The 25,322-nt window shown below is 37.9% G+C and overlaps 1 protein-coding gene across 11 annotated transcripts in view; it reads left to right on the top strand.

The window, feature by feature from the left end:
• Positions 1 to 25,322, top strand: part of SAP130 (Sin3A associated protein 130) — a 92,247-nt gene that overhangs the window by 50,293 nt on the left and 16,632 nt on the right. For 6 of the 11 annotated variants that reach the window (XM_082690335.1, XM_082690336.1, XM_082690340.1 and 3 more), the window contains 3 exons: positions 13,111 to 13,469; positions 16,830 to 17,078; positions 17,263 to 17,388. In XM_082690335.1, the coding sequence (XP_082546461.1) occupies positions 13,111 to 13,469; positions 16,830 to 17,078; positions 17,263 to 17,388 (734 nt within the window). The remainder of the gene's footprint in view (positions 1 to 13,110; positions 13,470 to 16,829; positions 17,079 to 17,262; positions 17,389 to 25,322) is intronic. The other 5 variants (XM_082690338.1, XM_082690337.1, XM_082690332.1 and 2 more) reach the window with 1 other exon arrangement.

Genomic DNA, 25,322 nt, shown 5'->3' with positions numbered 1-25,322 from the left:
TCCTGGGATTGAGCCCTGCATCGGGCTCTCTGCTCAGCAGGGAGCCTGCTTCCTCCCTCTCTGCCTACTTGTGATCTCTGTCAAATAAATAAATAAATCTTTTTTAAAAAAAAAACCCTCTGCCCTAACTTATGCGTGGAATCTGGGGGCACATTTCACGCAGCATCTTTTAATTGTGCAAGTGGCTTCACCAGAGATCTAAACATTAATTCATCAAAATTAATTTATTAACTTTTGAAATAAACCAGACTTACTGGCCAGAAAAGGATTTGTTGTTACTGTTTTTGTTCTTCATTCTCCTTGTAAGTGGCTATTTCCTTTCAGTGTGGCAGCTAACTTTAACACTTGGGCCTAAGTGACTGGGATTTATTTATTTATATATTTATTTATTTATTCATTCATTTAATAGTAATAAATCCAAAGTAGAAGTAAATACTGTGTTTCTCCTTAGTGGCCTTTTGTTCCTAGTGCAATTTTAACTAAAAGATGTTATGAAATGACTTTACCATCATTCTTTTAATAGTCACTGGATTCTCTCTATATGGTCCATAACCATATCTTCATACAAGCCTAGGGCTCATCCTGTCTTTGCTCTTTCAAGTCTTTTAATCACATCGAGTTTTACTTCCAGATTTCTGTTTTTTCCTGTGTTTTTGTTTTTGTTGGCCAGTTCTCACTCTCTTTCTGTCATCCATTATGGTAAAAGTTCACCTGAGTTTATCATTGGGAAACAAGAGACAGCACAGCTTCACATTTTGCCATCTGCATAAACTGAATAACAGATGTGCAATGACCATTCACGGACATACTTCAAAGAAAGTGATGTGATTGGTCATTGTGGACTGAGGATCTAGCAGCAAAGCTTGCATAAAGTTTCATAAACTTTATGAAAGTACTCACAGTTAAAATATACAGTGGTAATGGAAATATGAACAGAGTTGGTGGGGGACTGCTATAAAATATAGTAGAAATCATACATACCAGCATAGTACAAAGTCAGGACTGCCCGAATGTTAGGAACACAGAGGAGCAGCAAAAGAAACCAGCCTAGAACAAGGAGAGAGTTGCATAACATGGTTCAGAGATATAACTAAGGGCCAGATGATGTAGAGCTTTGTAGGCCATTCAGAATCCTTTGGATTTTATTCTGGGTGAGGTTGAGAGTCATCAGAGGGTTAAGCCATAGGAATGACATGACTTGACTTATTTCCAAAATGATTACTCTGGCTACCATGCTTGAAATAAACTGCAAAAAAACAAAAGTAGAAGCAGGAAGACCAAGTGAGAGATAATGGAACCTTAGACTATCATAGAGGCTTGGACCAGAATGGAAGTAGTAAAAGTTGTAAAAAGTTGAGATTCTGGATATATATTGAAGGTACAGTTGACAGAACTTTCTAAGAGAAAGAAGGGAAGGAAGCCAGTGATAGCTAGGAGGTTTTGTGTGAACAACTGTAGATAGGAATTACCCTTTCTCAAGTAAAGTATCTAAGAGTTTAGTTTTAATTATTTTACTTTCAAGATCTCCATGTGGTTAGACAGCCAAGTAAAGATGTCAAATGTATAGCTGCCTAAAAAATTCCAAAGTAGGGGCGCCTGGGTGGCTCAGTGGGTTAAGCCGCTGCCTTCGGCTCGGGTCATGATCTCAGGGTCCTGGGATCGAGTCCCGCATCGGGCTCTCTGCTCAGCAGGGAGCCTGCTTCCCTCTCTCTCTCTCTGCCTGTCTCTCCGACTACTTGTGATTTCTCTCTGTCAAATAAATAAAATCTTTAAAAAAAAAAAAATTCCAAAGTAGATCCACTTCTAGTATTGAAGATCGGTATCTATGCTGGGGATTAAGTTTTGGGAATTAAAAGCAAATATATGTTTCTTAACACCATGAGAGTGGAAGAAAGTCCATTGATAGTATAAAGAGAGAGTAGAGGTGGTACCAAGACCATGCCTTAGGATATATCATCTTAGGAGATCAGGAAAATGAAAACTAGAAAAGGAGACACTATTCCTATACTATGTGATATTCCCAGATGTATTGGTGCCATAATTAGTTCTCCATTAATGAGAACTTAAGTTATTTCCGTTTATCACTGTAATAAGCAAATAATGCAGTGGATCTTTTTATTTATCATTGAGCCCCTTTATCGCTTCTCGGCCTTTTGGCTAAGATCAAGTGTAGTATGTGTTCTTATCAGTTTAATATCATTGAGCCCCTTAGCAAACATTTCTCTAGAATGTATTTCTGGGTCAAATTACATGTAGAGTTTAAATTCTTTTTTTTTTTTTAAGATTTTATTTATTTGACAGAGAGATCACAAGTAGGCAGAGAGGCAGGCAAAGAGGAGTGGGGGGAAACAGGCTCCCCACTGAGCAGAGAGCCTGTTGCAGGGCTCTATCCTAGGACCCTGAGACCATGACCTGAGCCAAAGGCAGAGGCTTAACCCACTGAGCCACCCAGGCGCCCCTAGAGTTTAAATTCTGATTTCCATTCACTGTACTTGTTTATAGCCTCATGAAATGTGTTCCCATTTTCTCCACATTGTTGCCAACAGTAGACACTAAATTTCACAGATTTAATACATTACCTTTCAGTGTTAAAAGTGTTGTTTTTTGTTTTGGGGTTTTTTTTGAAGTAGCACTAGAGTTACTTTTAAAGTGCTAGAAAAAAAATAGAGTTCCTGAAGGTGAAGAGCATTCTGTGAAGTACAACAGTATATTCCTTGTAAGCAGCAATATGTGCAGAAACTCTGGTGAGGGGGGCCTATTTGCAGAGGTTTTCCTGGACTGAGTATGGTTCCAACATAGGTTGTGGGGGTAGGGCCCTGGCCTTACTTGCAGTTGGCAGTCTGTTTTTGTGGCACCTGAAAGGAGAGAGCATTTGGACTGAAAAATAACTAGCTGAAATCAGAGCAATCTCTCCACACTCCCACTCCCAAGTGAAAGGAATCTCATGTAAATTGCTGTTTTTAGGAATAGCCCAACTCATTCACTGATGAGTAATAAAAGGATATTTTAGATAACTAAAATTAAAAAGTAAAAAAAGAGCAACAAAATATACTCATTTGTTCAGTAAGAACACTTACCAAAACAGGACAGATGAAACTTATTTTTAAAATCTTAACTATGAATTTAAATTACTTAATGAAGTCAGCACCACCTCAGTGAAGGAAAACACACAAAGATGAAATGCAGACTCCCAAGACTAAAAGACAGGACATTAAGATGTGACACCTGAAGGGACAGAACACAGTAAAGACCTAGAAGAAAAGAAAAAAAAAAAACCTAGAAGAAACCATAGAATGAAGGTAAAATTAAAATAGAAAACTATGTAGACATAGAGGATAGAAATGGAAAAAGTGAGCAAAATTTTAAAAAGAAGCAAAGATAAAACAACCATATAGAACATAATATGATACGAGTTAGATCTAACATGTCAAGGGGCGCCTGGGTGGCTCAGTGGGTTAAGCCGCTGCCTTCGGCTCAGGTCATGATCCCAGGGTCCTGGGATCGAGCCCCGCATCGGGCTCTCTGCTCAGCAGGGAGCCTGCTACCTCCTCTCTCTCTGCCTGCTTGTGATCTCTGTCAAATAAATAAATAAAATCTTTTAAAAAAAAAATCTAACATGTCAACATCCCAGAAAGGAATATGTGATTTAAAATTGAGGATACGGGCGCCTGGGTGACTCAGTGGGTTAAAGCCTCTGCCTTCAGCTCAGGTCATGACCCCAGGATCCTGGGATAGAGTCCCGCATCAGGCTCTCTGCTCGGCAGGGAGCCTGCTTCTCTGTCTCTCTCTGCCTGCCTCTCTGCCTACCTGTGATCTCTGTCAAATAAATAAATAAAATCTTTTTTAAAAATAAATAAAATTGAGGATTGGTAATATTAATATTACCATTAATGTATTTTTTTAAGATTTTTATTTATTTGACAGACAGATCACAAGTAGGCAGAGAGGCAGGCAGAGAGAGAGAGGAGGAGGAAGGCTCCCCGTTGAGCAGAGAGCCCGATGTGAGGCTCGATCCCAGGACCCTGGGATCATGACCTGAGCCGAAGGCAGAGGCTTCAACCACTGAGCCACCCAAGCGCCCCACCATTAATGTATTTTTAAGTGGTACACAAAATTTGGTGTATATTTACTGGCAGCTTAGATTCAATGAAATGCTGAAGTTGAGTGGTACTGTTCAGAGATAGTGGTGGGGGTGGTTAAAGGAGGGGGGAGACTTCTCAGTATATTTTTTGAAACATGAATATATTACCAATTCAAAGCCAAAAGATTAAGGAAAATTAAAATATTATAAAACAGAAAATAGATTAAGAAAGTAAATCAAGAAACTGTTTAAATAAATTTAAAAATTGAATTTTAAACGAAGTCACATAATACTGCAGTATGCTTAGCTGTTTTCTGTCAGTCACTAATTCATCTTCAGACTCTCCACCAAACCTAAAGAAAACCTCCAGATACAGGCAGGTCTGTCAGATCTCTCGGTTCCATTTTTTTTCTTGATTATATCCCTCCCTCCTTGAATCCTTGCTTCTGCCTACTCCAGTCTGCACTGGTTGCTCTCTGGACTTGGTACTCAGTTATTATCCCTGTTGTTTTCTTTGTCCATCATGCTCTGAATTCCCTTCAACTCATCCATGGTGCCTGTAAACTTCCTTTTCCTTGGCTTACTCTCTGATTTGTTAGAGCATCTCTTTTGTGTTAGAGAAGGAATACATAAGTTGTCGGTGGGGGGGGGGGTTGCATATCAGAAAATGGCTTTATTCTGCCCTCTTTACTTGTAGCAAGAATTATTGTCAAACTCCACTCATTGAGCCAGAGACCCTTGCGGTGTTAGTAGCTAAAACTTGCCCCTCATATAGCACACTACCTACACTGGTGAGTTCATCGATCAGCCAGCAGCCTTAACTCCATACTCAAACACTGTGCAGTGCACTCGCTCTTAAGTCTATTTTCTCTCTGTTGGTGAGATTGAGTAAATAATATTGAACTGTCCTCAACCCTACTGATTGTATCTCCACTCTACTACTGACAATATCCAATAAGTTTATTTGTATTTTTTAGTTCTATTTTCAATTTTATTTTTTATATTTTTATCTATATTTTTATCTATATTTTTTATACTTTTTCTATATTTTTATATTTATATTTTCTATATCTATATTTTTATCTATATTTTTTATATTTTTCTATATTTCAATTGTATTTTTTAGTTCTATAATTAACATTTGGTTCTTTTTATAACTTTGATTTCTTTGCTGAGATTTTTCTATTTTTTCATCTATTTCAAGTGAATCTGTCATTGCTTGTTGAAGCACATAGCATCATCATTCATTTCCTATTCAAACTGTGATTTTCCTGGCTCTATTTAGATGAGTGGTTTTCTGTTTAGACTTGAACATTTATGGTCTTATAAGACTCTGGAATTTATTTATAGCCTTATGTTTTAGCAGTTATCCTCTCAGACGACCCCAGTTAAGGAAGACAAAGCATTGTCTTCTTACTGCCTAGTGGGGGACTGAAGTCCAGGTTCCTTGTTTGGCCTCTTTGGATACCACTTCAGTGGTGAGATGGTAGAGAGAAAATTGAGGTGCCACGTTATAGCCTAGCAAATGTGGAAGTCTGGGGTCTCCATAGTATTTTCAAGAGAGAATGGAGATGAGACCACAATTGTTTCTGTGGTGTTTCACTGGCGTGGAGCTGTTACTGTCTAAAAGTTTCCCATCTTGCTGAGCTGCTCCTGTCTTGGCTCTTTGAGCAGACTTTTTTTAGGACTTTAGTCTTTGCCCTTTGACATTTCTGTTTTGAGGTTCTCCAGACCCCAGTCTGGAACAAATGACGCAAAAAGGAAGTTCACTGCTCTGTCATTCTTTTGGTCCTGAGGTCCCTAGTCAGTCTGTCTTCATCTTTCAACAGCTGTTCTGTTTGTCTTATATGTAATACTCATGATTTTCAGCTATAGTTAGCAGAAATAACAGGAAAAAGTAGGTCTACGCCATCCTTCCATAAACAAAATTCCTTCCTGCACTCTTAAATAATACCATGGCTGGGAAAAGTTGAAATTGAAAACCTCTTTTTCAGGGCACCTGGGTGACTCAGTCCATTAAAGGTCCAACTCTTGATTTCAGCTCAGGTCAGGTTCTCAGGGTCATGAGATCAAGCCCCACATTGGGCTCACTGCAGAGTCTGCTTCAGATTCTCTCTCTCTTCCTCTCCTTCTGCCCTTTCCCTGCTCATGCTCCCTTGCTCACTCACTCTCAATTAATGAGTTAATTTTTAAACATCTCTTTTTCTTTTAGGTGATATCTTCAACTATCGTAAAGCATTCTCTTTTGAAGTTCTTTTTTTTATTTAAAGAACATTTTAGTATTTATTGCAGTATATATAACATTCTCCTTCAGCTTTTCTAAAATATTACTTGAAACAGGAAGCAACTACTAAGAAACTTAGGTGTATGGATTCTTTTGAAGTTCCTAATATAAAAATCTGTGAAGGTACAGCAAAGTAGAGAAAATAGTGTTATTCAACTATATTTAATTTTTAATATTTTGCCATATGTTACCTTTTTTGGCATAATTAACTTACAGAATTTTACTTTTAAATACTTTCTTGTGCATTTTGACAGTTTAATTATGATATGTTCTAGATGTGGTTTCTTTTTTTTTTTAAAGATTTTATTTATTTATTTGACAGAGAGATCATAAGTAGACAGAGAGGTGGGCAGGCAGGGAGTGGGGATGGGGAGTAGGCTCCCCGCTGAGTGCGCAGAGAGTGCGACACAGGGCTTGATCCCAGGACCCTGAAATCATGACCTGAGCTGAAGGCAGAGGCTTAACCCAGTGAGCCACCCAGGCGCCCCTAGGTGTGATTTCTTCCAGTTTTTCCTACTTGAGTTGGTTGAACTTTTACATAAATACTGAAGTTTTTCATCAAATTTAGGGAATTTTGACCACTATTTCTTTTCTTTCTGCCTGTCTCTCTCCTTTGCTCCTGGGATTCCCATTTACGTGTATGTTGGTACACTTACTGCTGTCCCAAAGATTTTTTTTTTTTTAAAGATTTTATTTATTTGGGGCACCTGGGTGGCTCAGTGGGTTAAAGTCTCTGCCTTCGGCTCAGGTCATGATCCCAGGGTCCTGGGATCGAGCCCCACATCAGGCTCTCTGCTCAGCGGGGAACCTGCTTCCCCCTCTCTCTCTGCCTGCCTCTCTGCCTACTTGTGATCTGTCTGTCAAATAAATAAATAAATATCTTAAAAAAAAAAAAAAAAAGATTTTATTTATTTGACAAAGAGAGAGGGGGAAGCAGGTTCCCTGCTGAGCAGAGAGCCCGATGTGGGGCTCGATCCCAGGACCCTGAGATCATGACCTGAGCCGAAGGCAAAAGCTTAACCCACTGAGCCACCCAGGCGCCCTGTCCCAAAGATCTTTGAGACTCTCTTTAGTTTTCCTCCTGTACACCACCCCACAACTGCTTTGCTTTTTTTTTTTTCTTTTTTTCATTTCTAAGACTGGATAATCTCAATTGGCTATCTTTGAGTTTACTGATTCCTTGTAATGGCTGCAGAAATGTGCTTTTTTTAAAAACTGCCATATTTTTTCTAAGTAATCTCTGTACCCAAAATGGGGCTTAAAACACCCCAAGATCAAGAGTTCCGTGCTCTACCAACCAAGGTAGCCAGGAGCTCCTAAAATACACTTCTGAGTCCTGTTAGTGGTTTTTTTTTCCTTTCAGCTCTTAACTTTTCAACTGCAGAATTCCTTTTTGGTCTTTTTTGTTAATAATTTCTGTCTCTTTTATTAATCTGTTTGCTGAGACATCATTTTTATGCTCTTCTTTAGCTATGATCTCCTTTAATTCTTTGAACATACTTAAAATGGCTGACTTAAATTCTTTGACTTGTAAGTCTAACATCTCTGCATCCTCAGTGACAGTTTTAGTGCTTGCTTCTTTTCCCGTGTTTGAACAATGCATTCTTGTTTCTTTACATACCTAGGAATTACTCTTGAAAATGGGGCATTTTAAATAGTATAATGTGGCAGCTCTGAAAATCAGATTACCACCCCTTCCCAGGGTTTGTTGCTGATGCTTTTTGTAGTTATGGGGTTTTTTTTAAGGTCTTTTGTAAAATACATTTAAATTCAGTATCTTTGTCTTGCATGACCACTGAATTCTCTAATCCTTTAGCTTTTGTAGTTGGCTAATGACTAAACAGATTTCCTTGAATGTCTGGAACCATTAAGTCTCCCATATTTGCCAAGGGCCTCTGTGTGTGCGTGTTTTGGGATGGCCCATCAACACTGAAGTAGGCAGTTTTACATCTCTGTGTTACTTTTTTTCTTCTTTCTTGCGCAGAGCCTCACACTCAGCCAGAGCTATGAATTTGGGTACCTCTCAGCTCTCTCCTGGACATAAGTACAGTCCAGGGTATACACATAATCCTACATGTGTATGTTGCTTCCTAAATTGCCAGAAATACATTGGAGCTTTTCCAAGTGCCTAGACATTTCATTCTCCAGTTTTTCTTCTAAAGCTTTTTGGGTAGCTTATTGTTTGCCCTACCTATTACCATTCTGTTAGTCAGTTGGGAAACTGATCATTTACATCTAATTTTTACCAACAAACTCTGTAAGGGAAAAGCTATTTACACTGGACTGGCCAGGTCAAATAAGACAGTCCAGGAAATGGGAACAACCAGACAGGTTATATAATGACAGTTCTCGGTAAAGAGCGTATGAAGGGGCTCTCAGCTCTCTGGTAGCTGCCAGGCTGCTGGTTTTCACTGTGAGCATGGACTGTTGGTTTTCATGCCTGCCATGGTGGTAGAAATGAAAGAACAGAAATATGGCAAGTTAAACACCTCAGAGTTTACTGGTCTTATAGAGGTTCACCTAATTTTCTTACTAATTTTTCCAGATTATTAATTTACAGAGTTCTGAAAACATTGTATCTGGCATTTTTGTCAGTTTTCTGTTGCTTTTATGAAAGAGGATTTTCAGAGATTATTACTGCCACATTTTTGCTGATGTTTCTCGTTGTTTTATCTTTTAATTCTCTTTAATTACAGAATAATCCTAACCTGTACCCAACCCCTATTTACTTATCTTGAAATAATTTAAAGCTCACAAAAGTTAGAAGAATAGTACAGAAAGTTGGGACGCCTAGGTGGCTCAGTTGGTTAGGCAGCTGCCTTCGGCTCAGGTCAGGATCCCAGCGTCCTGGGCTCCGAGTCCCACTTCGGGCTCCTTGCTCGGCAGGGAGCCTGCTTCTCCCTCTGCCTCTGCTGCCACTCGGCCTGCCTGTGCTGTCTATCTCTCTCTTTCTCTGGCAAATAAATAAAATCTTAAAAAAAAAATAGTACAGTACATGTACCCTTTACCCAGCTTCCCCCCATGATTACATCTTACATAACCCTTGTATTTTTTTCAAAATGAAGAAATTGGCGGGGTGCCTGGGTGGCTCAGTTGGTTAAGCATCTGCCTTCAGCTCAGGTCATGATCTCAGGGTCCTGAGATTGAGCCCCAACTGGGCTACCTACTCAGAGGAGAGTCTGATTCTCCCACCTTCTCTACACTCCCCCAGCTTGTATGTGTACGCACACCCACATGCTTTCTCATGAATAATTAAAGTTATTATAAAGAAAAAATTGTCATTAGTACAATGCTATTGACTAACTATAAATTTTATTAAAATGTCACAAGTTTTTTTCCTTTGGTGTATACTACTTTGAAATTTCACCCATGAATAGATTTATATAACCATTATCATAAAATGTGAATCTGTTTTGTTGTCAATGAAGACATTCCCTTATTTACAATCATACCCTTCCCCTAAACCTAACACCTTGTCGCTTAGCTGTGCCACCACTAGAATTTTGTCATTTTGAGAATTTTTTGTAACTGGAATCTCATAAGTTACTTACATTATTTATATAATTATATATTTGTAATTATATAAATACATATTTCTCATACAATTACCTAATGATGCTGGCTTATTTTCATCTAACTTTTGAGATCCATCTAAATTATAGTGTATATCAGTAGTTTGTTCTTTTTAGAGCAGGTAATGATACATAATATGGATGCTCCAGAATTTTGTTTAGCCATTTGTTTATTCAAGTTCATGGTTTCTGGTTGGGGGTTATTAAAAATAAAGCTGCTGCGAACAGTCATATACAATTTGGTTTTTTTTTTTTAACTTTATTTTATTTTTTCAGTGTTCCAAGATTCATTGTTTATGCATCATACCCAGTGCTTCATATAATACCTGTCCTCCTTAATACCCACCACCAGGCTCACCTAAACCCCCTCCCCTCCAGAACCCTCAGTTTCTTTCTCAGAGTCCACAGTCTCTCATGGTTTGTCTCCCCCTAGTCATGTACAATTTTCTTGACAGACATACATTTTCATTTCTGTGTGATAAAAATCCCAGAACTGCGGTTGCTAAGTTACATATATTTTTCATTTTATAAGAAACTTCTGAACCATTTTTGCAGAAGTGGCTGTACCATTTTAAATTCCTGTCTGCAGCATGTGAGATCCTTTTACTCTAAAATCTTGCTGAACTCATTTATTAGTACTAGGAGTTTCTTGGTAGATCAAGTTGCTCCACATCCTTTCCTGTGCTTTCTAATATAAAGTTTTTAAGTTTTCTTTTCACCAGGGACACCTGGGTGGCTCAGTTAGTTAAGCCGCTGCCTTTGGCTCCGGTCATGATCCCAGGGTCTTTAAAATGGCTAACTTAAATTCTTTGACTTGTAAGTCTAACATCTCTGCATCCTCAGTGACAGGCTCCTTGCTCAGCGGGGAACCTGCTTCTCTCTCTGCCTCTGCCTGCCACTCTGCCTGCTTATGCTCTTTCTCTCTCTCTCTCTCTCTCTCTCTCTGACAAATAAATAAATAAAATCTTTTTAAAAAATAAATTAGAAAAACAAATCTTTTCACCACTCTGATAGGGGTATGGTGGCAAATCATTGAGGCTTTAATTTGCAAGTCTCTAATAGCTAATGGTATTGACTGTCTTTTCATGTGCCTGTTTGGCACCTGGATATTTCTTTAATGAAGTGTCGTTTATTATTCATATTTCTTGCCCTTTTTCTGATGAGATTGTATGTTTTCTAGTATTGAGTTTACAGAGTTCTTTATGTATTGTGAATATCATTATTTTAATCGTACATGTATGTTTTGGTTTGTATGTTTGTCTTAAACATTTTTAAGTGTACATTTCATTGGTGTTAAGCATATTCTCACTACTGTACAACCATCTCCAGATCTTTTTGGTCTTGCAGAACTGCAGTTCTACCCATTATTCAACCATTCCCATTTTCCCTACCCCCAGCCCCTGGGAGCTACTATTCTTCTTTATTTTGCAATGAATTTGGCCACTCTGGGTACTTCGTATAAATAGAGCTACCATATATGTGTTTCACAGATTTTTTTTTCAGTCTGTGCCTTGTCTTTTCAATCTCTTGAAATGATCTCTAGCAAAGCAAAAGTTTTTAAATTGATAAAACCCAGTTTATCATTTTTTTTTCTTTTTGATGGTGCTTTTGGTATCATACCTAAGATCCCTTTACATGGTCCTAGGGATTTTTGTATTTTTTATAAAACTACAGTTTTACATTTTACACTCAGATTTATATTGCTTCTCAGCCTTTTGGCTAAAATCAAGTGTACACTTAGATTTATGCCCCATGTTGAATTCATTTTTGTGTATGGTGTGAGGTTTGGTTTGATGTTGAATTTTTTGCCTGTGGAAATCCAGTTGTTTTGGGCCTTGAACTTTTGAGGGGAACTGTTTTGTATTATTTTTCCTATCCTATATTTTTAGGATTAGTACTATAAATAGGTAAGCCTTTACAGCTATTAACTGAAATATTTTACTGGGGTGTCTGGCTTGCTCAGTCAGTAGAGCATGTGACTCTTGATCTCAGGGTCATGAGTTCAAGCCCCACATTTGGTAGAGAGACTACTTAAAAAAAATTGAAAAAAAAAATTTTTTTTTTTTAATTTATTTATTTGAGGCTTTGCCTAGTGGCTCAGTTGGTTGGGCAGCTGCCTTCAGCTCAGGTCATGATCTCAGGGTCCTGGGATGGAGTCCCACGTCAGGCTCCCTTCTTAGTGGGAAGTCTGCTTCTCCCTCTGCCCCATCCCCAACTCATGCTGTTGTGCATGCTTTCTCTCTCTCTCAAATAAATAAATAAAATCTTTATAAAAAAAGATTTATTTATTAGAGAGAAAGTGCGCATGTTGGCCGGGGTGCAACGTGGGGCAGAGGGAGAGAATCTTGAAGCAGACTCCCCACTGAACACAGATCCCACTGAGCTCGGGGCTTGATCTCTCAACCCATGAGATAATGACCTGAGCCGGAACCAAGAGTCAGACGCATAATCAACTGAACCACCCAGACGCCACAAAAAAATAAAACTTTTAAAAATGTGTGTGTGTGTGTGTGTGTATTTTTTTTTTTTTACTTAAAAAAATGTTTAAGAAGAATTTATAATGACAAGAGTGAATACTTCTGATAAAACTGAAGGAAAAAAAGGATTTACAGTTTTAAACATTAAATTTGTAGCTACTTTAGATCCCTAGAGTATTCTGGTAAAGTATACTGGAAAATTGCAAGAGCGATGACTCTGGGTAGAGGGCTGGGTGTGTGAAGTGGAAAAAGATTATTTTCAATTTATTTTCTTTTGGATCTTTGCCATACATGTGAGTTTCCTCTTCTATGAGAAATAAATTTTACAAGAGTAAACTACATAGCGTAAGTACAATTGTGATTTTAAGAAACAAGAAATATCCTAAGACAACATATGCATTAAGGAATTCTGGGAGAAAAAAGACACTACCATAGTGAAAATTGGTTGCCTTTTGATGACGCGCCTTTGAATGATTTTAATAAAATGTTATTTCCTAAGTTAATTTTATTACTGCTTATAAAATTTGGTGGGAGGGTTATTTTTAAAACTTGAATTTCCTTTAAAACTTACCTCAAATTTCAACTTCTAGAATCAAATAATAGAGTTTAATTTGTGCTACACATTGTATAAAAAGATCTGGACAAACACCCATCCTCTGAGATGTTTGCTACATTATCTTTGCTTTTGTGTTTCAGTGCCAAGCCTAAGTCAGAGATCCACGTATCAATGGCCACTCCAGTTACTGTGTCCATGGAGACTGTGTCCAGTCAAAATAATGATCAGCCCACCATTGCAGTCCCCCCCACAGCTCAGCAGCCTCCACCGACCATCCCAACCATGATTGCAGCCGCAAGCCCCCCATCACAGCCAGCTGTCGCCCTTTCAACAATTCCCGGAGCGGTCCCCGTCACTCCCCCCGTCACTACCATTGCAGCTGCCCCTCCACCATCAGCTGCTGTAGCTGGCAGTCTCTCCTCTGTGTTGGGCCCTCCAGTACCTGAGATAAAAGTTAAAGAGGAAGTGGAACCAATGGACATCATGAGGCCAGTCTCTGGTAGGTTCATTCATGGAGTTCTCTCCATTGGCACATGCTGCTTGTTCTTTTTCTGACTCTCCTTGAGGGCCAGACTCTTGCGTGACCCTCAGTTATGAAGATTGACACGTTGGTGCCCGTTGTAAATTTGCATGTCACTTTTTTTTTTAAGATTTATTTATTTATTCATTTGACAGATCACAAGTAGGTAGAGAGGCAGGCAGAGAAAGAGGAGGATGCAGGCTCTCTGCTGAGCAGAGAGCCCGATGCCGGGCTTGATCCCAGGACCCTGGGATTATGACCTGAGACAAAGGCAGAGGCTTTAACCCACTAAGCCACCCAGGTGACCCTGCATGTCATTCATTTTAAGAAGAGGACTGCTAGGCTCCTTTTGAAATTAAAACCATTTTTGCTGCCCTTTTAGCATCAATTTTATTTTTTACCAAAATCATAAGAAAAATTAACATTTCCCCAAGAATATTCTTAAACGTTCATGATTATATTGTTTTTTATTTCTCATTTTGGTTTTTGAGTCTTCTTTTTCTTAATTAATGTAGTTAAAGCATTGCCTGTTTTGTTTTGGAAAAACGGGTCTTTACTTTCGGTGTTATATTATTGTTTAAATTCTGGTCTCTATTTCTGCTTTTTCCTTATTATTTCCTTCCTCAACTAAACTTCAATTAAGTTTCTTTTCTTCCTAGTTTCTTGTGGTATAATGTTGTTTATTTGAACTTTTTTTCCTTATTATAAGCATTCATATTGTAAAAAAAAAAAAAAAGAAAAATTTTAAGAAGGATCAAAATAAGATCATAGCGGGACGCCTGGGTGGCTCAGTCTTAAGCATCTGCCTTCAGCTCAGGTCGTGATCCCAGGGTCCTGGGATCAAGCCCTGCATTGGGCTCCCTGTTCAACAGGAAGCCTGCTTCTCCCTCTCCCACTCCCCCTGTTTACATTCCTTCTCTCACTGTGTCTCTCTCTCTCTTTCTCTCTCTCTGTTAAATAAATAAATAAGTAAATAAAATCTTTGGGGAAAAAAATAAGATCATAGCTAAGTGCTAATTATTTATGATTTATTCCCTATCAATTTGTGTTGCCCTGTTATACAGTGAAGCAAGATTTGTGTTGTTGAAAATAGTCTCTTGAAAAACTTAAATGTGATTAGTAAAATCGTAAAACTCCTCACTACTTTCTTTCCCTTTTCTTCTGGACTCTAAACTTCCAGTGTGTGAAATGCAGGTCACTTTGGAGGTTTTGTTTGTTTATATGTTAGTAATCTATTGAATGTTGCTTCCCCTGACTACAAAAATAGCATTTAATGTACAGAATTTATGCAATACAGATGAAACCAAAGTGGAAGGCAAGTCATTCTCTCTAATTAGCCAGCAGTGCCCTCTTACCATTTCTGCATAAAGGCCTCTATCCCCCATGCTGTTTTGTTTAGTAAGTAGTGTGGTTGTGCTGTGTTTGCAGTTGTTAAACCTGCTGTTTGTTTTCATTTATCATGCCATGAAATATTCTTCTATCTTACCTATGTTTTAGCCTCAAGACTTCATTGAAAGATGCCAGGAGGGGAAATGAAATGTTTCCAATTTTACTGTTCTCTCTTGGTTTTGGGGTTTTTTTTAAGATTTATTTATTTATTTGACAGACAGAGATCACAGGTAGGCAGAGAGGCAGGCAGAGAGAGAGAGAGAGGAGGAAGCAGGCTCCCTGCTGAGCAGAGAGCCCGATGCAGGGCTCAATCCCAGGACCCTGGGAACATGACCAAAGCCGAAGGCAGAGGCTTTAACCCACTGAGCCACCCAGGCGCCCTTTGTTCTCTCTTGATTTGAATAGTTCCTCTTAACCTGTCTATGCTAGGAAACTATCAATAATCACGCCTTAAACTGTAGGGCTCTACACCAGGTTCTGATGACAATAGCCTTATATAAAACAAGTACATCTTCATCATATTGGAGCTTCCATTTTAGCAGGGGAGAGAAACCGTCAAATAAAGCAGTGAGAAAATACAGGTATACCTCAGGGAGATTGTGGATTCGTTTCCAGATCACCACAGTAAAGCAAGTCAGGTGAATTTGTTGATGTCCCAGTACATAAAAAAGTTACATATACATAATACTTTAGTCCGTTAAGTATACAACAGCATTATGTCTTTAAAACAATGTACATACTTTACAGAGAAAAGTTCATTGCTAAAAAATGCTAACCGTCATCTGAGCTTTCAGTAAATCATAATCACTGATGACAACCACAATAACAAATACAGTCATAATGAAGAAGTATGAAAAATTGAAAGAATTTCCAAAATGTGATACAGAGATAGGAAGTGAGCAAATGCTATTGGGAAAATGGTGCTAATAGACTTGTTTAACACAGGGTGGCTACAACCCTCCAGTTTTTGAAAAATGCAATATCTGCGAGGTGCAATGAAGCGAAGCACAGTCAAGTGAGGTATGACTCTGTAAGGGAAAGTTAGGGCTGGGACTATGATTTTAAGAAGAGCTTTAAAGGGAGGGCCTCACTGAGAAAGTGATCTTTGAATAGAGAAATTAAAAAGGTGAAGTGTGGGGCGCCTGGGTGGCTCAGTGGGTTAAGCCGCTGCCTTCGGCTCAGGTCATGATCTCAGGGTCCTGGGATCGAGTCCCGCATCGGGCTCTCTGCTCAGCAGGGAGCCTGCTTCCTCCTCTCTCTCTCTCTCTCTCTGCCTGCCTCTCTGCCTACTTGTGATCTCTCTCTGTAAAATAAATAAATAAAAATCTTTAAAAAAAAAAAAGATGAAGTGCTTGTCATTAGGATAGCTGGAACAAGAAATTCCAGGCCTCAGTTATGAACAATTCTAGTATGCACAAATTAACAAAGACAGGTCAGGTAGACAGCCCAGGAATAGTATGTGGACTTCATAAAATCATTAGGGATCCAAGCTTCTACCACCCCTAGTTTGACCTTACGCTTTTGATTCAGAATAGCTGCTAGAACTCTAGCTATCATATCTGAGTTCCAGGGTGACAAGACAAGGAACAGAAGGTCACACCTTCTTTTAAGGAACTTATTAAAAATGCTACAACACACTTATATTTTCATATGGCCACACCTGTCTATAAAGGAGGCAATTAAATAGTGTTTCAGCTGAATGATGGTGTGTCCATCTATAAGTGTGAAGGTACTCGTTCTATGGATGGTGAAGTTGTGCTATCTTGGAAAACAGTCGACACCCTCTGCCATAAGTAAAGTGCTTAGCACAGTTCCTGGCATGTCGGAAGACTCAGTAAGTGATAGTCCTCTTTTCTGTCTTCCTAACCATTCTCACTGGTTGGAAATCAAGTGAAGTTTTCCATTATTTTGGGGTTCTCATACATGCATGTGCTCTTTTTTCTATGACAGCAGTTCCTCCCCTGGCCACCAGCACTGTGTCTCCATCTCTTGCATTGCTGGCTAACAACCTGTCCATGCCTACAAGTGACCTACCACCTGGTGCCTCCCCAAGGAAAAAGCCTCGGAAGCAACAGCACGTGATTTCAACAGAAGAAGGGGATATGATGGAGACGAACAGCACTGATGATGAGAAGTCCACTGCCAAGAGTCTTTTGGTGAAGGCAGAGAAACGCAAGTCTCCACCCAAGGAATATATTGGTAATGGTCACTTGGGCTAGCTATTGTCATGTGAAGCTTTACCACTTAAGTCAGGAGTCCATCCCAGAGGCTGTTTATATAATCAGGTTTCATTTAGGGATCATTTCTTGGAGTTATACCTTGAGAATCCTTGACAATATATAATAAGTTATTTAGTATCTTCCTTTCCTTTTCTTCTGAATAGATGAAGAAGGTGTGAGGTATGTCCCAGTGCGTCCAAGACCTCCCATTACTTTGCTCCGTCACTATCGGAACCCCTGGAAGGCTGCTTACCACCACTTTCAGCGCTACAGTGATGTCCGGGTTAAAGGTTAGTTGCATGAAATTGGTTTCTCACTTGACTATAATGTAATCACAGTAGAATAGGAAGCTAGAATTATAATTTTCTAGTTTCCAAAAAACCCAAGTGACAGGATAACCTCTTTAGCCCCAGGTTGGTTGCACAAGAGCTGTATTAGATTATTATTCTTTCGACATAGTCCACATTAATCCCAAGGATGTCTGCCCTAGGAAGTTTATTTTCCAAAAGACCTTTGGTTTAACATATGTGAAGCTCTTGAAACAGTCCAGGGCAAGCGCTCAGTAAATGATTTTGTTGTTGTTTTGCTTGAGAATTACATATACTAATACATATAGAATATATGTATAGTATATACATACTATATGTATAGTAATACATATAGTAAAAATAACTGACAGTACTTTGCAAATATCTACAAGTATTTCTACTGATAGGCTTTAAGGATCATTAATCTCAGATATAATCATTGCACAGAGAAGTGTAAGTTTTCAGAGAATTGGTCACATTCCCCACTCCCTCACATGAATTCTACTTGGAAATTGCTCTGAGAGTTTCCTTGAAGCCCCAAGATGAGTCAGAGTTAGATGGTATTGTTTCATGTCTGTGAGCAGGGGTGAGGGTTCTAACAATTTACTCTCTGAATGCAAGTACCAAGATGGGTGCAATTGCAGTAGTTCTTCCTCGTGAGGTACCTTGACCTCTGAAAATAAGCTAGATTTCCAAAGGTCAAGGAGTGTTGTGCTTTGATGGAAGAAGGACATAGGCTTCACATTACAAGAATTTCTTATCATAGCAGGAGAGTGTTTTAAAGTATTGCCTGGTAACATTTAAGCCTTTCTGAAAAGTTGTTACCACTTTCTGGGACTCATTCTCCAAAAACTGTCTCAGGAAAGGTAGTGTGACAGCTGAAAGTATTGATACAAATAGTCTCTTGACTATTAAACTTTATTGATCTGCTTTGCCCAAGCTTTAAAGTCATGTTCATATAAGTATATCAAGATGGAATAGTGAAAATCGGTCAGATAATGTTCATGGGAAGGAAAGAAAAGAGAAAAGGAAGAACAAAAAGTGCAGGAAATAAACAGCAAATAATAATATGGCAGACTCAGCCTTACATATCAGTACATACCCTAAATAGCCTGAACATACCAGTTAAAACACCATTTGGCAGAGTGGATCAACAAAAAAGATCCAGCTCCATTCGTTCTTTTAGAAACTCACTTCAGATTCAGTGACATAAGTAGATTGACAGTAACAGGATGGAAATGATACATATATGAAGCAATAAACCAATGTCAAATGTCAAATCAGGTAGACTTCAGAGGAGAGAAAATTACTAGAGACAAAGAAGGACCATTACATACTAATAAAAAAAATGTACAGACAACAAAAATTTAGAGCTTCAGATTATATGAAACAAGAATAGGACAGCAAAAGGAGAAATAGGCAAATGAGCAGTGGTAGTTAGAACTTCAACACCCTGCTCTCAGCAACTCGTAAATCTACTTGGCCAAAAATCAGCAAGGACTACATACTACCACATCTAACAGACCTTTATAGAACACTCCCAATAGGAGCAGAATACATACTATGTCAGGTACCTACAAAACATAGAAAAACCATATCCTGGATCATAAAATAAGCTTCAGTAAATTTAAAAGAATTGAAATCATACAGGGTATCTTCATTGACCAGAATGGAATCAAACTATAAACCAGTAAGAGAAAGAGAACAGAAAAATTCCTTGAGGTGGCGCCTGGGTAGCTCAGTGGGTTAAACCACTGCCTTCGGTTCAGGTCATGATCTCAGAGTCCTGGGATGGAGCCCCGCATCAGGCTCTCTGCTCAGCAGGGAGCCTGCTTCCTCCTCTCTCTCTGCCTGCCTCTCTGCCTGCTTGTGATCTCTCTCTGTCAAATAAATAAATCTTAAAAAAAAAAAAAAAAAAAGAAAGAAAAATTCCTTGAAAACACAAATTGCCAAAACTTAACCAGAAGCAAATAGACAATCTGGTTAGTCCCATAACCAATGAATAAATTGAACCCATAGTTTTGAAGCTTCCAAACAAATCTCTATTTTCAGATACTTTTAACTGGGAAATTGAACTAAATTTTTAAAGAGGAATCAACATCAGTTCTCTATAATCTCTTCTAAAATATAGGAGGAAGCATTTACATATTGATTTTACGAAGCCAGTGTTTTCCGGACACAAAAATCAGACAAGGAGAGTACAAATATAGAAAACTAATTATCAGTATTCTTCATTAATACAGATCCAAAATTTTTAACAAAATGTTAGCAAATTAAAACAGCAACATAAATAGCCGTTTATACCTTGATTGAGTGGGGTTTGTGTCAGCTATGCAAGGCTGGGTCACCATTTGAAAATCAGTGACTCACCATTATTAACAAACTGTATTAATTTCCTAGGGCTGCTGTAACAGTACCACAAACTCAGTGGTCTAAAATTACAAATTTATACTCTTGGAGTTCTAGAGGCTAGATGTCCAAAATTGGTGTTTGCAGAATCGTGCTCTCTCTGAGGGCCATAGAAGAGAATCCTTCCTTGCTTCATTTTAGCTTCTGCTACTTGCCAGCAGTCGTTAGTATTATTTGGCTTGTAACTATATCATTCCAGTTTCTACCTCCATCATCACATAGCATTCTTTCCTGTGTCTCATCTCCTTCTCTACCTCTTACAAAGACATCCGTCATTCTTTTTGGGCCCTCTCTAATTCAGCATGACTACTTCTTGACTCGATTACGTCTGCAAAGGCCCTATTCCCAAAGAAGGTCACCTTTATAGGTACAAGGGTTAGAACTTCAGCATGTCTTTTGAGGGGACACAGTTCAACCCCTAGCAAAAACTAAAGAAGAAAAACATAATGATATCAACTCATGCAGAAAAACTATTCGACAGAATTCAACACTTATTCATAATCTCTCCAAAACAGAGAAGGAAGACTTCCTTAACTTGATAAAGTCTTCAACAACCTACAAGTAACAAATATACTTAACAATGAAAGACCAAATGCTTTCTACTCTAGCCAAAAGACCAGGCTGTTGTCTGGTCTCTCTCTCACTGCTCTTACTCAGCATTAGTACTGGAAGTTTTAAACACCATGTAAGTCAAGAAAGAGACTAAAGACTGTATGGGTTGGGTGGAAATAAATAAAAAACTGCCTCTATTTGCAAATGACATCACTGTCTATGTAAAAAATCTGAAGGATTCCACCAAAAAAAAAAAAAACAACTGGAACTAGTAAATGAGTTCAGCAAGATCACAGGATACAATGTTAGCACACAAAAATCAATTATAATTTTAGATACTTGGAATGAATTTGTGCAAAGTGATACTGAAAACATAATAGCACTTGCAGTTGATCCTCCAAAAAATGACCTATTTAGGTGTAAATCTAGCAAAACATTACAGGATATGTTTGCTATAAACTACAAAATGCTGATGAAAGAGATCTGAATAAATGAAGAGCCATGCAATGTTCATGGATTTGAAACTCAACATAAAGATGTAAGTTTTCCCTAGATTGATCAATAGAGTTCATACAGCTCTATCAGACTCACAGAAAGGTTTTTATAGCCATAGTAAATCTTATTCTAAACCTTTTATGAAAGGTATAGAAAGTAGAATAGCTAAAATAATGTTGAAAAACAGGAAATAGTATTTTCTGATATTAACACTTAGTTTATCTACAGTAGTTTAAATGGGCTGGTATTTGCAGAGGGATATACATATAGGTGACTGGAATGGAATGGAAAATGCAGAAATAGACCCACACAAATATGCTCAACTGATTTTTGGCCCAATGAAAAAAAATTCAGTGGAGGAAGGAGAGTCCTATTTTCAGCAAATGGTGCTAGACATCCATAAAGTTTTTAAAAAGCCAAAGACCCTAACTTAATCCTCACACTTTATAGAGAAGTTAACTGAAAATGGGTAATGGATCTAAATATGAAATGTAAAACTATTAAACTTCAGAAGAAAACCTAGGATAAAGTCTTCAGGACCTAGGGCATGGTGAACAGTTCTAGACATGTGGACTAAAAGACTGTCCACAAAAGGAAAGGAAAATACATTGGACTTAATAAAAAACTTTTTATCTCTGAAAGACCCTGTTAGGAAGATGAAAAGATAAACTATAGACTGGGAGAAAATATTATCAAACCACATATCTCATAAAGGGCTTATATCTAGAAAATACGTATTAGGAACTTTCAACACTTAATAGTAAATATAAATAATAATCCAATTAGAAAATGGACAAAGACATGAAGAGACATTTCACCAAAGAGGGTAACTTAGATGGCATGCACAGTTGTTCAAGGGAATAGAAATTTCTAGTCCTTAAATGTGGTCTGCACATAGAGACTTTCTTAACAAAGTTTAATTTGGTGGGTGAAAGAGTAACTTTATAATGGATATGCCTGAATCTCACCACCTCAGCCAAGTGCTCAAGGTCAATATGAATAGTGACAAGTCGTGTTAATAGTATACCGTCCTATTCAAACTTAAGTGACTATCAATATACACTGCTATATGTGTAAGATGTTATATATATAAATTTGATAATAACTACAAATCAAGAACTGGTAATAGATATAAAGAGAAAGCAGTCGAAGCATATTACTAAAGAAAACCACTGAACTGTGAGAGAAAAGAGCAAGGAAGAAAGGAACAGAAAAAAACACAAAATCAACCATAAGTCGAGTAACAAGGGGTACGTGGGTGGCTCAGTCGATTGAGCATCAGACTCTTGATTTTGACTCGGTTCATGATCTCAGCATTGTGAGATCAAGCATTAGTGTGGAGCCTTTGTGAGATTCTCCCTCTTTCTCTGCCCCTTTTCTCCCCCCACCCTCATGTGCATGCTTTTGCTCTCTGAGAGGAAAAGGTAACAAAATGGCAGATGGATACCTATCAGTAATGTAAATGGACTAAAACTTTCCAACCAAAAGACATAGGATAACAGAATAGATAGAAAAAACAAGACCTATCTGTATGCTCCCTATAGGAGACTCGTTTTAGACCTGAAGACACATGTAGATGGAAGGCAAAGGGATGGAAAGGCATTTATCATGGAAGTGGAAGTGAAAAGAAAACCAAAATAGTAAAAATACTTATATCAGACAAAATAGACTTTAAAACTGTAAGAAGAAAAAAAACTGTAAGAAGAGACAAAGAAGGACACTAATCATAAAGGAAGCAATCCAACAAGAAGATAAAACAATTGTTAATACTTATGCACCCTACATGGGAGCATGCAAATACATAAAGCAGCTAATAACAAACGTAAAAGAAATAGTTGGGAGCCTGGGTGGGTCAGTTGGTTGGGCGACTGCCTTCAGCTTAGGTCGTGATCCTGGAGTCCCAGGATCAAATACAACATCGGGCTCCCTACTCGTTGGGGAGTATGCTTCTCCCTCTGACCCTTTCCCCTGTCATGCTCGCTGTCTCTCTCTCTCTCTCTCTCCCTCTCTCTCTCTCTCTCTAAGTAAATAAATAAAATCTTTTTTAAAAAAAATAGTCAATAGTAATACAATAATAATAGGGGACTTTAACACCCCACTTATATCAATGATAAATCATCCAAACAGAAAGTCAACCAAGAAAACAGTGGCTTTGAATGACACAGTGGACCAGATGTATCTAATGGATATATTCAGAACATTCCATCCCAAAATAGTAGAATACACATTCTTTTCAAGCGCACATGGAACATTCTCCAGAATATATCACATGTCAGGTCACAAAGCAAGTCTCAACAAATTTTAAAAAATCAGAGTCATGCCATGCATCTTTTCTAACCATAGCACTGTGGCTAGATATCAACCACAAGAAAAAATCTGGAGAAAACAGAAATATATGGACATTAAATAACATGCTACTAAACAAAGAATGGGTCAACCAAGAAATGAAAGAGGAAATAAAAAATTGTATGGAAAAAATAAAAAATTTTAAAAAAGATGTATGGAGACAAATGAAAATGAAAACACAGTGATCTAAATCTTTGGGAAGCCTATAACAATATCAGCCAACCTCAAGAAGCAAGAAAAATCTCAAGTAAACAACCTAACCTTAAATCTGAAGGAGCTAGGAAAAGAAGAACAAACCCCAAACTAGTACAAGGAAGGAAATAAAGATTAGAGCAGAAATAATGAGATAGAAACTTTAAAAACAATAGAACAGATCTATAAAACCAGGAATTTGTTCTTTGAAGACATCAACAAAATTAATAAACCTTTAGCTAGACTTATCAAAAGAAGAAGAAAAGATTCAAACAAATGAAACGGGAGAACAACTGACACTACAGAAGTACAAAGGAATATAAGAGAATATTGTGAAAAATATGCCAATAAATTGTTTGATCTGGACAAAATGGATAAATTCCTAGAAACCTATAACTTTTCAATACTGAATTAGGAAAAAAATAGAAAATTTGAACAGTCCAATTACCAGCAGTGAAATTGAATCAGTAATCAGAAAACTTCCATCAAATAAGTCCAGGAGCAGACAGCTCCACAGGTGAATTCTGCCAAACATTTAAAGAGTTAATACCCATTCTTTTCAAACTATTCCAAAAAACTGAAGAGGAAGGAAAGCTTCCAAGTTCATTCTGAGACCAGCATTACCCTGATACTGAAACCAGATAGAGACATCACAAAAAAAGAGAATTACAGGCCAGTATCTCTGATGAACATTAAGGCAAAACTCCTTGACAAAATATTAGCACTGAATCTAACAATATGTTTAAAAAATCATTTGCCACAATTAAATGGGATTTATTCCTGGGATACAAGGGTGGATCATTACTCATATGTTGATTGATTAATCAGCATGGTACATCGCATCAACAAGAGAAAGGAAAAAAGCCATATGATCATTTCAGTAGGTGCAGAAAAAGCATTTGACAAAGAACAACATCCATTCGTGACTTAAAAAAATAGGCTTGCAGGAAACATATCTCAGCATATTTAAGGCCGTATCTCAAAAATCCACAGCTAACATCATACTCAGTTGTAAAAAACAGCTTTTCAGCAAAGATCAGAAACAAGACAAGGATGTCCACTTTCACCACTTTTATTCAACATAGTACTGGAAGCTCTAGCCACAGCAGTCAAACATGAAAAAGAAATAAAATGCATCCAAATTGGGAAGGAAGAAGGAAAAGTTTTACTATTTATAAATGATACAATACTATATATAGGAAACCTGAAAGAGTCCACCAAAGAACTACTAGAACTCGTAAATGAATTCATTGAGGTTACAGGATACAAAATCAATATACAGAATCTGTTGTGTTTCTATATACTGTCAAATAGCAGAAGGAGAAATTAAGAAAATGGTCCCCTTTACAAGTACCCCAGAAATAATAAGATGCCTAGGAATAAACTTAACCAAGGAAATGAAAGACCTACTCTGAAAACTATAGAACATTGATGAAAGAAATTGAGTATGTCACAAATGGAAAGATACATGCTTATGGATTGGAAGAACAAATACTGTTAAAATGTCATTACTGCCCAGGGCAATCTACAGATTTCATACAGTCCCTATCAAAATGTCAATGGCATTTTTCATAGAACTAGAATAAATAATCCTAAAATGTGTATGGAACCACAAATGACCCTTAATAGCCAATGGAATCCTGAAGAAGAAAAACAAAACTAGAGGTGTTACAATTCCAAATTCTAAGATACAGTGCAAAACTGTAGTAATCAAATCAGTATTGTACTGGCATAAAAACAGACACAGAGGTTAGTGGAACAGACTAGAGAACCTAGACATAAACTCACAATCATATGGCCAATTAATCTTTGACAAAAGGAGGCAAGAATATGCAATGGGAAAAAGTCCTTTCAACAAATGGTATTGGGGAAAACTGGACAGCAACAGGCAAAAGGATGAACTGGACCACCTTCTTACACCA

The sequence above is a fragment of the Mustela nivalis genome (assembly GCF_964662115.1).
Source record: "Mustela nivalis genome assembly, chromosome: 11".
Lineage (NCBI taxonomy): Eukaryota > Metazoa > Chordata > Mammalia > Carnivora > Mustelidae > Mustela > Mustela nivalis.
Note: the sequence above shows the minus strand (reverse complement) of the source record. Positions and strands in the feature narration are given on the sequence as shown.